The sequence below is a fragment of the Hypomesus transpacificus genome, chromosome 23 (assembly GCF_021917145.1).
Source record: "Hypomesus transpacificus isolate Combined female chromosome 23, fHypTra1, whole genome shotgun sequence".
Taxonomy (NCBI): domain Eukaryota; kingdom Metazoa; phylum Chordata; class Actinopteri; order Osmeriformes; family Osmeridae; genus Hypomesus; species Hypomesus transpacificus.
The window spans coordinates 13,473,197-13,487,194 of record NC_061082.1 but is presented as its reverse complement, the minus strand read 5'-3'; the positions used below and the strand labels follow the sequence as shown (position 1 = coordinate 13,487,194).

Genomic DNA, 13,998 nt, shown 5'->3' with positions numbered 1-13,998 from the left:
TCTCTGTACTTTTTGGCAAATTCCAGCCTGGCCTTCCTATTCTTCTTGCTAATGAGTGGTTTGCATCTTCTGGTGTAGCCCTTGTACTTTTGTTCATGAAGTCTTCTGCGAACAGTAGATAGTGATACCTTCACTCCTGCCATCTGGAGGTTGTTGCTGATCTCACTAACAGTTGTTTTAGGGTCTTTCTTTACAGCTCTCACAATGTTTCTGTCATCAACTGCTGATGTTTTCCTTGGTCTACCTGTTCGACGTCTGTTACTTAGTACACCAGTAGTTTTCTTCTTCTTCAGGACATTCCAAATGGTTGTACTGGCTATGGCCAATGTTTCTGCAATGGCTCTGATTGATTTTCCATCTTCTCTAAGACTCACAATTGCTTGTTTTTCACCCAAAGACAGCGCTCCGGTTTTCATGTTGTTTTCACCTCTGAATACAGTCTGCATAGACAAAACCTATCTTACCCAATCTGAACCTGAGTGTAGACATTCAGTGGTATTTATTGATTGAATAATGTATGTAATAGGACACACCTGGGCAACAAAACACACCTGTCAGTCATATGTTCCAATACTTTTGCTCACGTGACAAATGGGTGGGTTCGAACAAAAAGGTGATATTTTCTAATTTGTGCATCAGATCCTGATGTAAATACCTGGAAATAAAAGCTGAAACGTTGATCTCTGGTTTCACATTCATCGTTTGATGTCAAGCCCAAATGTTTTCAGTCTACAGCAAAAATAAAGGAATTGGCCTCACTGTTCCAATACTTTTGGAGGGCACTGTATCTCTCTCCATAAATTTGTTGTTCCATTGTCTTTTGCAGGAGCGAAATACATGACAAAACCCATTGGGTTGTGCCTGTTCATGCCCTGAACACATCTGTTACATGTGTGTGACAGACCAAAACAAATCAGCTTCAAGTAGACTCTAATATAATGTTATAATAATAATCATATATTGTTTCTTCAACTAATATCTGACTTAACTGCCACTATCTGTTTCTGCTTCTCTATTATGTATGATTTGCAAATACCTATCATAGGGTAAGGTGACCAGACGTACCCAGTTTCATGGGACAGTCCCCGTTTTTGGTTGCCTGTCCCTATGTTTATGAAGACACAATATTATGTTTTTCAATCAGATTGATCGTCAAACTGGAAATGTCCCCATTACCCCCCCCCCCCCCCCCCCCCCCCCCCCCCTTTCGGGAATTATGTTCCCAGTTTTGACCTCGGACGTCACTTTATATCATAGCCTATATCAGAATTTTATATTACTGTTAAGCCCACGATGAATATTAAAATACGCCGAAACATGTGGCCTGTATCATAGCTACATGTATGACCTTTGCAGCCTAAAAAAAGTGTGAAAATCAGTTCGGTATTCAGTGCGGTATGATTAATTAAATGCGCTGACAGCTCATTGCCCCAACCAAACAGATTACACTGAGTGGAGCAAGTGACCTTTCCAAGATGGCGGCCCCACGGCTCGTCAGCGCCAGTAGGCAGTAGCGTTCGATGCGGCGTCTATTCTTTATTATGTTTATGGATGTGTCATTTGATGTTCAACGTTAACGCTTACGCAGTGAATAGCTTCTTTCAGCTAAGAATCTGCAGTGAAATGTTGTGAGGGCTCCGGTCTCGTCAAGTGACTTAAGATCTGAGGCGTTTGAGGGGCCCCTAAACATTTTAATACATTAGTAAGTAATAGTAAAATTAAATTTAGAAGTTTACTTCTTAAAGTACCTGCATTAAATGAAAGTGCTCTTGAAAGTATTGCAAAGTATACTTTGAGGCTCTTCAGGAAGTATACTTCATGAACTGAAAGTGCACGACATAGGTTAATTTAAAGTACTCCAAGGTATACTTTGAAGTACTTGAGGAAGTATACTTGATGAACTGAAAGTGCACTACACAGGCTACTTAAGAGTATTCCAAAGTATACTTTGAAGTACTTGAGGAAGTATACTTGAAGAACTGAAAGTGCACTACACAGGCTACTTTGCAGTATTCAAAAGTAAACCTTGAAATACACTATAAGTGTAATTTAAAGTGTACAAAAAAAAATGGTCCAATTCAGTTTACTTAGTACAAAAAAAGTATATAAATAAGTACACCGCTAGTATACTTTAAGTAACATGATAATAGTATACTTTTTATACGAAGTATAATAAATCTACCCCGGTAACAAGTGATCCACCGTCGTACTACAGAAAACCCTGGATGAACCTGAAGTTACCTCGCTAACGCCAAATCTTGATTTGTAGTACAGGCCCCGGTCGGCTAAATCTTTCGTTGGTGCTGTTTTCGACATCTCTTTGCAACCTCGTTCCATATCCCGCGGCAAGAATGACAGCTTTCACCGTCTTTATAAGATCACACATATATATATAATATGGTCACACTACAACAAATAATGTGTTGACTTCACAGTCTGTGTAAACTATTGCTTAGTTGTTCCAGCGGAGCAATGTGAAGGCAGCCTCAATAAAGAAATGTACTTCTGGTTTGTTTCATGTTGTTTTAGTTTTACTTCAAAATAAACGTTGAGACAAACTCCTTTTTTAAATTGCCAAATGAACTTCAAAAAGGTTGGAAAATACATAAAATACTGTCGAATAAATACATGGGAGTATCTAGCCCTATTTTGGGGGGGCTTGAGTCCGCCCAAAACTTTCATTAGCCCCCCCCCAAATGTTTTATATAAAAAGAAATATATATATAATAAATCTAAATGTGTTCATGTCTATTCCTAAAACCCACTAGAGGACACTATTTAAAAGGATATTTTCAAAATTTCTCCTGGGGTAACCAGACCCCCCTAGTTTTTCTGGGTCACAGGAAAAATAATAGGTTTTATCTAGGGGCTTAGCCCCCCCAAAAGTGGGAACCTAGATTAGCCCCTGAATAAATACACATTAAAATAAAAGGTTTTAACATCTAATTAATGTAAATTAATTAATGTAAATTAATTACTACTTTCTGCCATTTTTCCTCTAGTCTCTTCCTGCTGTCACTGAATAGTGTCACTCAGCGTGGATCATCAGACCCACACACCCTCAGATAGTTAGCTAGAGCTAGAGATGTTCACTGACATGCTTGAGATACTTCCTTTATTTTGACATATTGTTACAGCATGTTACGAAAACTCACACATGACACAGGTTACATTGTTTTATTTAGTCAAGATATACAAATTATATTCGGGGCTACACTAAAGGTTTCGGGGCTGCTACCTTGGTAAAAATGGCTGGTGACGCTGCTGGTTGTCTCCATCAGTGGTCTTCAACCTTGGTCTTCAGGACCCACAGTCCTGTCTGTTTTAGATGTTTCCTTGCTCCAACACATGGTTCAAACGAATGGTCATTATCAAGCTTCTGCAGAGCTGGGGATGTCCAAAATATAAAGGACATTGGTCCACGAGGACCAGGGTTTAAGAACACTAGTTTACATGATATTTTTTTTTTATTGTGCCACCTCAACACGAGGATGAAATTGATTCAGGAATGTCCAGGAAGATTCCATTTGTGGGCTACCTCTTGAGTCCCCTCAACATGGTGGTGAAATGTATTCGGGAATGTGAGAATATGCTTTCATGCTTCTGAAATTCATTTTTTTATCTTTATGCTTAACCTTATGTACATTTTGTGACATGATTTATTGCCTAGTAGGCCTATAGATAAGCTGTATTTTTTCAAAAGGGCCTATAATTTTAACCATCATGATTTATTACACTTTTGAACCTGGTCATACTTGAAATATTAACCACCATAACTTGTTAATGCTAATGCTTGTTACACCAAATTAACATGTTTTGTCACATCAGCTGGTCTTATTCTGAAGGCGAATTTGCAAAACCGGTAATACTATGAGGAATATTGTGGTAATTTTCACAGTACTAAGAGAGGACTTTCCACCGGAGGTCTACGAAATATCATTCGCTTTGAAAACGAGTTCCCGTTATGATTTAAAATATATTAAAGTGTGCATCAATGTGCTTATTACATTTTCAAGACATGTGTAACATTCAGAGAACTGGGAATTTTTTTTTGTTCCAAGGAGGATATATAACATTTTGTTTACTTTCTTAGTTTAACAAGCAATGATATTGATACATTTGAGTTGTTTCACGGCAAGTGTGCAGTTCTTCAGCAGAGCAGCGCCACCGGAAGTTTAGTGACATCGTTGATAAACTGAATAATGAATCTTTACAATAATATGTAGCCTGTTTCATATCAAACTTTGACAAACTGTTTTATAAAATATAAGTCAATAGAAGCATAGTTCTGGACATTGTAAAATATGATGCATTTGGCTCTGGCATACAGTGTATTTATTGTGTGAATGTAATTGAGTAATGTAACTTAGTGGTAGGAGTGTCTATGTAAAAAAGAAACAGGAAGCATAGAAAGGAGGTCATACTGTGTTAGTTTCCATAGACAATACCATAGGTTCAATCGACATTTTGAGACCTGCAGACCAAAATACTCAGGTAGGGTTGTTTAATTTATGTTTTCTAAAAAACATACCCCCCCCTCCAAGAATCTTGATTACCATGATTAGGGTTTGACGGGTATAAGAATAGTTTCTCTTCTAGTTGTCTGTCCTTTGTTTCGTTCAACATTTGACCTTTGGGATATTACATAATAAAGTACATTGTAGCTTAAAGATGAAAACATTTTGATAGATTCAACCCTTACTCTTTTCGTTTTCACTATTTGATTATTCAGCAGCATGAGTCAATGGAAACAGATTCAGCAGCTTGAAATAAAATATCTGGAACAAGTGGACTATCTGTATGATGACAACTTCCCTATGGATATTCGGCAGGTGCTTGCCAACTGGATTGAGAGCCAGGACTGGTGAGTGTATAATACAGGGCTTTCAAAACCTGTTCCTGTAGACAGAGCTATCATGATCCTGTAGTTTCCATTCCAACCCTAATCCAACACACCTGATTTAGCAAAATGTAGTATAATAATTAGCTGATTGAAATGGTTTAATAACTGGAATTGGAGTAAAACATAGGGGAACATAGAACAGTGGCTCCTACAGGCCCTGCACCCTGGGGGGGACTTTGCTCCATCAGTTATTTTATGCACTCTTAGCTTTAATAGAAACAGTAATGAAAAACCTTTGAGATTTTCCCCCATAAAATATTTGAAGCTTGTTATCTGATCCAGTCTCTTTTCCCACTGCACAAACAGCATAAAAACATTAATCTGAAACAAAGCGGTATCGGACCAACATGGACATCAACGTTTGTTGTGCCTTTATAATAGATTTATTAATCGATTTGAACTTCATGGCAAATGTTAAAACTGTGAAAAGAGTAATACTGTTAACACACAGCTAGGTTGTTCAACTTTCAACATCACAAAATAAGGATGGATATCAGGATGTGGCTTTGTAAAAAATAAAAATATGTTAAAACCTTGCCGGCAGCAGGCAAGGTCAGAAAAGTGGCCCCACAGCCCACCCCAGCTCCTCCAACTGCTCTGTCGATCTTGGAACAGAGCCCAGGTGAAGCATAACTTCAAGCATACCCTACTCGGATGTTTAATAAAACTCCAAAACGCTTGTTTTGCAGAAGCTGGTTTAATGGTAGGGACTGGCTGGAATATTCAGTAGTTGCTGATGCTGCCTTTTTGCCTTCCATGTCGGAAGTTTAGTATTGGGTCTAGGCTAATGCTGGAAAAACCGGCTTCTTTAACTTGAAATCAGTGACAGGAAGCACAAAAGGCTTTGCAAGATATGCATCCAGCAAGGAACATATGAAATGCAGTGGTCTCTGGAAGGAATACTGTGCTTGAAGTGCTACAGGAGCTGAGGTCTCCACACTTGTCAAAAAGAGGCAACTGGCAAGGAATTGCTTATATGCAAGTGCAGAATAGTGATTCGTAAATTAGACTCGGCCCAAAAACGTGAAAAAGCTGAAATGTTTTTAGTTTTTACTGGTTAACATAACTGGTTAGCTGGATTTTTTTTTTTTTAACTGCCAACTCAAATTTTGTTCAGCACAGAAGCCTAAATAAGACTTTTGTTATGACTAGCTAGGTAATGAGTCTTTTGAATCTCAAAAAACAGGCATTGAAGGCAATTGAAATGCGCTGGTGAACTGTACAGTCTCCAAGGATGTGCGGTGAAGGCAGGTGAAGTCATTTGAAATCATGTGCTTTTTTTTGCAAAAAGACAATGCTTATGAATGTGACCATGTTGCTACAGGATGTTGCCATCGATCACCCAATCAGTATCCTAGTTTTAACTCATAATGCCGATAGAAAAGGCTGCTCAACATTAACACGGTTGTAGTTGTTTTTTGCAAAAGCAAACTGGTCATCCAAACATTCATGACATGAAGTTGAAATGCGATAGGTGTATTGCTCGGATGAGCAGCTCACATTGGGGAAAATAGGCACATATAATGCACAGCTTATGGGAATTTCAAGACAAGCGGACTCTGCCAACAGCTGCCTCGAGTGAAAAGTATTGCAGGCCACCAGACTCCATAGTCTGCCGCCGGAATCAGAATAGCAAAAGAGAGGAACACTTATTCTGTAATTACAGGCCAAGCCCCAAAGGGGCTGCAGCTCCCTGTTGTTATAGTTGGTTTTGTTCTTCTTCTTTTTCTTCTTCTTCCCCACTGGGAGTCTATGGCAGCCCTATGAACATAAGTAGAAAAATGATGCAATTTGGCACACTCATAGATATGATCATGAATAGTATCTGGACCAACGGTCGGGTCTCAAGGACAAACTCTAAACAACAATTTTTATATTAATATTTGTTCAAAAGTTATGATGTTGGAAATTAATTTAAGAATGTTGACTCAACATGGGATCAGAGGCTGTATCTCAGCCATACTTTGATCAATCGTAATGAAACTCGGAACTCTTCATCCGCAGCATGGTCAGAGGATCCATGCCAAAAGACGAACCATCAGTCCACCACATTTAAATTAGTCATATATTGTTTTATCCTTTAAAATGTGTGATAGGGGTCATTCATGGCATGCCCTCTAAGTATGTGAGAGCTTTTAACACAGCGCCACCTAGTGTTCTAGAGATATAAAATGTGTGATGTAAAAACACATAAACACAAATGATACCGGTGCCAAATAGATACTTTTAAAACGGCACCTGTGCCTAAATTCTCAATTCTCAGCTGTGCTTCTGAACCTATCTTTTATTCATTCATGTACATTCTATTTATCCTCTTCATGTTCTTTGGGCGCTGTATTGCGCTTCCTGCGCCTTTGGTGCTTAGCCCGATGATTGCTGCTTGCATCTATAGTATTGCAGGTAATGTTGTGTAGGTTACACAACCAACTCAGGACAATTTAGCCCAAGGCTATAATCTGTAAGCAGGCTCGTTTCATGGAGGGTGCATCGTCCTGTGCGAACTTGAAGTGTTAGTTCCTGCTCATTGACATACATGTGGATGAACTAGGGTCACATGCACATAACGGCATGACTTTTCTCCATCTTCCATGTTTTGCTGTTATAGTCAACAAATAAAAATTAACTTTAAAACCACTTTATTTTTGCCATATTAGCATGTTCACAAACACTTGCTTTGAACATCTGCTCAGCCACATCATCTCTAGAAGTGTTGACACATGTATCCAGCAATCCACGGAGTGACTTCGTGAATTCTACCTTCTTAAAAAAGAAAAGCACTTGACTTGTGCCGGCAAAATTGTCCACACTATAGTGCAGTCAAAATTTTTCTACTTCCTCGCAGTGAGTGATGCAATATTTAAAAATAATTGAAAAATAATTTGTTATATTTTTTCCTGCAACTTACACTCTGCACAAGGAATGAAAATCATTATAATTTGTTATATTTTTTCCTGCAACCTACACTTTGCACAAGGAATATCATTTTAGAAGCTGTTGGATGAATAAACTATTATATATATGAAAAATAAAGGCCAGGTGCGAGGCCCTATACAGTTGCACACTTGGCACAGCCCTTGCGATGGCTTGTCTGCAGGGATTTGATTTACATTGCTTTGCTAGGCATCATAAAATGAGGACACCTAATTGCTCGACAATATTTTAATTGGCAATTGAAAAATATGCTTTTGGGACATTTTGTCACAAAGAAATTAGATTTCTGTATTGCTATTGCTCCAGTACAGATATGGCCAGAACAACAGTGGAACATGCAATCTGATTCAAAGGGTTTTCATAATTTTGCTATGGATAAAATATTGACGAGCATATAATATCAACACAATATAAAGTGGATACTTTATTTTCAGTATAGATCTGTGAATTTTGTTATGTTAGTGAAATAATGCATCTACTGCAAAACTCTGCCTTCATGCAACTGCACACAAACTTCAATTAAGGCAACACCAAATCAACTGTTAATTACATTTTAATCACTAGCTGCATCACGGGCAAGGCATCAAAGACACATGGACTGCAGTATCAATACACTACATTTCCATGAATCAGTGTGTGTATCAGTACCATTGAATGAATTATCTGACATCTCTCAATCACTGGCTACATTACGGGCACAGGCACTAACCTAGTCTTTTAAATAAGTAAGTATGTATATTTATTTTTCTTGAAGATTGCACAGCTTAAAAAGTATACAACATACATTTGTGGCTTCTTGTTTAATGGTAAGGCTAACTCATTTTGCTACGTACATAGCTAGCTGAAACTGCCCCAAAAATACAAGGTGTTTATACCGCATTAAGACAGTAACAATAGGCTTACAGTAGCCTATAGAGTTACCAACCGTTAAAGGTTGTTCAGACTGTTCGTGGAGTGAAAATGCGTTTAAACCTGCTACCTGCTTTCGATATGACCCCACCTTAAACACAGCTGGTAGGGTGGACTGATTGGCCAAAAGCTGGTTATTTCAGTTTTTCTCAGTTTTTCTTTTCAAGATTTATGTAACCTACGTGACATTAACAAATCCATACAATCAGATTTTAGTTACCTCTAATGGCTTTGCTCTAACAATTTTCTCACTAACGCCTATTTGTGCCTGTTTTTAGGGTACTTTTTCACCATGTTCCCCCCACTTTAAGGTATTGAGACTATCAATAGTCTCAGAGAGTATCAGCACCAAAATCCTTTTTGGCATTCTATGCAAATGCTACTGTTCTATGTCATACACGTTTACTTATAGACGTTTTTCTTCAATTTTATAACTAGCAAGAATAATCTGTCAGTCAAGTAGTTGGACTCACCCCCTTCCATAGACAAACATGGTATTTATGACTTCCGAAGGACATCCTCCCACCAACCAAAGCTTTTGAAGTATGGACTGACATCCATCCATCCAATCATAAAATAGAATCCATAGAGCATTATTGTGGGAAAATACTTCAATGGGGTGTACTCTCTGTGTTGGGAAGTTTGTTGACATTTGTTGTTGGATATCAATTGAAAGAGTATTAGTTGAGCATTTTTGTAATGTTATACAATTTAAATTAGTATTTTCAAATTTCAGGAGACGGAGGAAGTATATTATTTCTTGGTTTTGAGTTAGTGTAATTTATTAAAATAGACTTATCAACTTCAGTGGCAGTTCTGAGTAGCTAGCTAGTAGCATGGGCGAGATAAATTTATTTACATTACCTTACCCCAAGCCCCCACCCCTCGCCTCTCGGCTTGAGGCAACAGCCCCGGTGGATGTAGGTGGTATTGCATTTCCGATTTTCTACCCGACTCGTCCGGTCGTTTTTATTCTATTAACTCCAGTCAACATATCTAAAACTATCTCCCCCAATAATTTTTGTTCGATTCTCGAACCTGGCTCATACTACTAGCTTTTTCATAGAATAATTTTTCCTGATTTTTACTTTTAAGTTTGAAACCAATCCGAAATGGGTAAACTAGCAACCCATTTATTTGCCTAAGTCAAGAAAAGTTGCCTGGAAACATGTTCGCGGATACGAACAGGGGACGCGCACAAAAGGGAACATCAGCAAATTGCTGATTTACCTGAGCTGAATGAGAACAAGGAGAAAGGGCTTGATAATCTACAGTTGCCTGCCTTTATTGTAGCACGTTTTACAAATGGTTGCACACATACATGACGGTTGTTTGTAGAGTTTATGTCCGTTATTTTAAAGCAGATTTAACCATTTCGTAATGAACAAATTATTATGCTCACGGCATGACAAACGTAATTATAGCATCATATAATTAGTTGTAATATCGTGGCATGTTACGGCGTCATTATTGATTGTTGACATGTTATTCTGGAGCAAAGACGAATATGAATAATATGTCTGATAGCCACAATATGGTCGTTATATTGTTAACTTTGTCAACACTACAACGATGGCATTAACAATAAGCTAGTAATAGTAAACAACACTCATCATCATTATAATAGTAACATAGGTAGGCTATACAGTCTTAATTTAGCTTGCTTTGCAAAGCTAGAACAACGACAGAGCCAGATATATAAGTTTACAGTTTATTTATCCAACACAATACAGCAGTCAAACTATAAACACGAAGCAAAAAGAACAACGTATAGGCCCTGCACGTATAATACTACAGTACTAATGGTATTGATCTTCGTAACGTTTACATGCATCTGCTTCTTGATCGGGCTTGTACCACATTCTGACAGTTTTCTGCTATGCCTTAGCTCCAGCTCACAAGCTCGCGAGTGGTTGTCGCAAAGTATGACGTATACAGCTAGTTGCAAGCATGCACGAGTTTCGGAACTAGGAATAAGCTTCTGCGCAAGACCGGACGAGTCGTCTGGAAAGATGACGCGGTCCATTTAGCGCTCTCGCTTGCCTCACTGCTCCACTGAGCACTTTTCATAGAAATGAATGGGGACGCCATCTTGGAAGACAGAAGTAGCTGTCTCTAGTTATAATAACTTTATGCCTTACCCATGTGATATACATTTGCATTAGGTTGCTAGTTGGATTAATGATACATTTGAACATAAGTACTTGAACATGTTACACTACATAGCTGGTGCTTGTCCTCCTGTCCTTCCCAATTCTTTGAGTCACCAGCCGTCACTGTAATCAAGTATAACGTTGTCATTTAGTGGCTGTATTTTATCTTAGCCATAGCTTTGATAACAATTTTAGGTAACTAGTTATCCAGTCACAAGTACAGTAGCTCGCTGGTTATAGTCATCTAGCTTTTAAAACTCTGACTGAAACAGTCTTTTGACCAGTTGATGTATTGGCCCTAGTTAACTCTGTTTAGGCTACTTACAAACTACAGGATTTTTGTTGTGTTGGCGTAGAAGGCATTGTCTTGTTCATTGTTGAACCATTGAAGAGCAGGCTTTTCTGTGGAATAGTTGTTTTTACACAGTGTTAAGAGGTGGTCATTGCGTTTGTGAGTTGGTGGCATGGGTTTGTATTCCAGTGTCGGATGCCCTGTATTTCATTGTGACAAAGTTGGCAACCCTAGTGATGACACCTGTTACACCAGGTGCCATGACCTGGATACACACAATTAGGCACAGCTCAACCGGTTTGGAACACTGGTGTGTTGGAGTGAGTTTAGAGAGGTGAATGTAATCAAATCAATTTGGTTAAACTCACTCCTCAGTAGTATAAATACCACCCACCCGCGGCAGGAAAGAGCTAACTTTTCAGTGACAACGCTGTTTTTCATGGTGTTCAGAGGTAGTCGGCACGTTTGTGAGTCAGTGGACCTGGGTTTGTGTCCTTAACAACACAATTACTCATACATGCCCAGACCATACCACCACATTTCACAGATAAGGTGGTATTTGGTCGTTTTGTTTGCCTCCATACTTTGCTCTTTCCATCACTCTGTTCATTTTGGTCTCACACAAGTCCTTTTTCATGCTTTATTGGACAGTTTTTAAGTGAAGTGTGCCAGGAAAGGCAAGTAGGCAGGGAGAGAGAAGGAAAGACATGCAGCAAACAGCCAAGGCTGGATTCAAACCCAGGCACCAGTGCTCTCATTCTTTTTAATTATGTTTCAAAACTGTTGATTGAGATAAGCCTTAGAGTTGGCCAATGTCTCGCACTGTTTCATTCTTATTTCTCAGTCTTATAATGGCTTGCTTGACTTTCATAGGTACAATTCTGGTCCTCATAATGACAATCTGCTGCAAGACACTCACACAGTTTATTAAAATCCTACAATGAATACAACTTTCTTATACCTGCTTTAACATAGCAATTTGTCACATATGAGTAATCACAATCACCTGTTTAACATTTTGTCCCAAACATTATCATGCCCTGAAATGGGGGGCTGTGTAAAAGGTCATTTCTACATGTTGAAACCAGAATTGATAAAAAATACCCTTTAATAAAACCTGAGAATGTACACAACTTGTGAATGTGATACAGAACACTGTCAAATCTGTGCTCTCAGGGACACAGCTGCAAACTATGAGTCCATGGCTACAGTTCTCCTGAGCAATCTCCTATCTCAACTGGAGAGACACTGTTCCCAGGAGCTGAACTTCCTTCAAAGACACAATTTGAAAATCATCAACCAGCAATTACAGGTGCCTACTTATTAATTAAACCTAAAATACATTTTACAATGTCTGATAGCGAGAATACAAATGTATTTTCAATGTTAGTTCTTTATTATGTTTTTATGACATCTTTATTATAGTATGTAAAGAGTAATAATGTTCAGACATTGCAGTAATGTACTATGATACTTTCACTTGAAACTGAATGGCATAGTTTTCATGAGATTTGAATAGAAAAAAGAGACTCTTCATAAACATTGGATTATTTTTATTCATGTTCAAGGGTGTGTGGTTTAATTCTTGGAACAGTTTCTCATCAACTGACAGGAAAGAAATTCATTTAGCATATCAAAGTGGAACCTTGAGGTTTTAACAGCTATTTCCTGTGCTTGTGAGTACATAATATGATGTTTTTCAAGAGGAAGTGTGAAAGCGCAGGTTTAGAGGTTTGGTGCAGGGTGGAGGAACTTCAGCTCTGAATGTTTACAGGGCAATTTTGTTTTCAGTGCCCCTTTGGCACCTGCCAATTGTCTAAACATACAAACAGAAACATGTTATGTGAAAAAAGTTTGTAATAGTAACTTAAAATGTTTTGAGAATTTGTCAAATTTAGAATACAAGAATTGTTTGTCTATGAAAGCATTGTTTGCTCAAGCAACCTCAGTATTTAACATTATTTCTGTAGGCACAATTTTTATCATGACAAAACATCATACTTCTTAATCCTTAAATTGTTAGTGAAGAAATCTTGCTTATTTCTTTTCTACCATATTTTTCCATAAAGTCTACTGTTAAATTACTTGCACTTGCTGGAAGGCATGAATGGCAATGGCAATAGCTTGTGTACAGGATGGCATGGACAGTGAAATGCACAGGTGCATGTTGCTTGGAAACCTGTCACCAAACGTGTCAGTGAAGCAACATGATTACTATTTGTGTACAGAACGTGTACTAATTTAATGTCCATTCGGTCAATTTTTTCCCTGCTTAGGGGAAATATAAGGATAACCCTCAACTCATGGCGGGAGTGATTTCTACCTGCCTTCGAGAGGAGCGACGTATCATCTCAACGGCCTCTATGCAGGAGCAGGTATGACACATTATTATGGAGACAGAGATATTCCTTTATTCACCCTTAAATTTTCCATTCCTGATAATTTAAGAATGAGATGTTAAACTAGTAGCTGGGAATTCTTTATTCTGTTCAGTTGACATAATCTATTTAACATCACTAGTTGTTAAATGACAGGTGAAAGTACCATGGCCAGAAAGTATTCAGAATTCAGTCTCTTTTCCCAAAATTCTCTTTGCATGATAAAAATGGACATTGAAAAAAAGAAACGTTTTACTCCATATGCCTTAATAGTCTATTCTAAAAGTAATGTTTAGATGCAAGGATATAGCTGTTAATTGAATTCTAGTAATGTGATACACCTGTCTTTTTTCATGCATTTTTGCCATCATTTGGAGTTGATTAGATGTTAGACGATGATTAGACGTGTACTACACGTAAGAACATGGAAAA

At 38.1% G+C, this 13,998-nt stretch overlaps 1 protein-coding gene across 11 annotated transcripts in view; it reads left to right on the top strand.

Annotated features, from left to right (window-relative positions):
• Positions 1-4,386: 4,386 nt before the first annotated feature.
• Positions 4,387-13,998, top strand: part of stat4 (signal transducer and activator of transcription 4) — a 114,954-nt gene continuing 105,342 nt past the window's right edge. For 10 of the 11 annotated variants that reach the window (XM_047046730.1, XM_047046729.1, XM_047046732.1 and 7 more), the window contains exons 1-4: positions 4,387-4,494; positions 4,733-4,864; positions 12,365-12,500; positions 13,465-13,563. In XM_047046730.1, coding sequence (XP_046902686.1) covers positions 4,737-4,864; positions 12,365-12,500; positions 13,465-13,563 — 363 coding nt within the window. In that variant the 5' untranslated portion in view covers positions 4,387-4,494; positions 4,733-4,736. The remainder of the gene's footprint in view (positions 4,495-4,732; positions 4,865-12,364; positions 12,501-13,464; positions 13,564-13,998) is intronic. The other variant, XM_047046731.1, reaches the window with a different exon arrangement.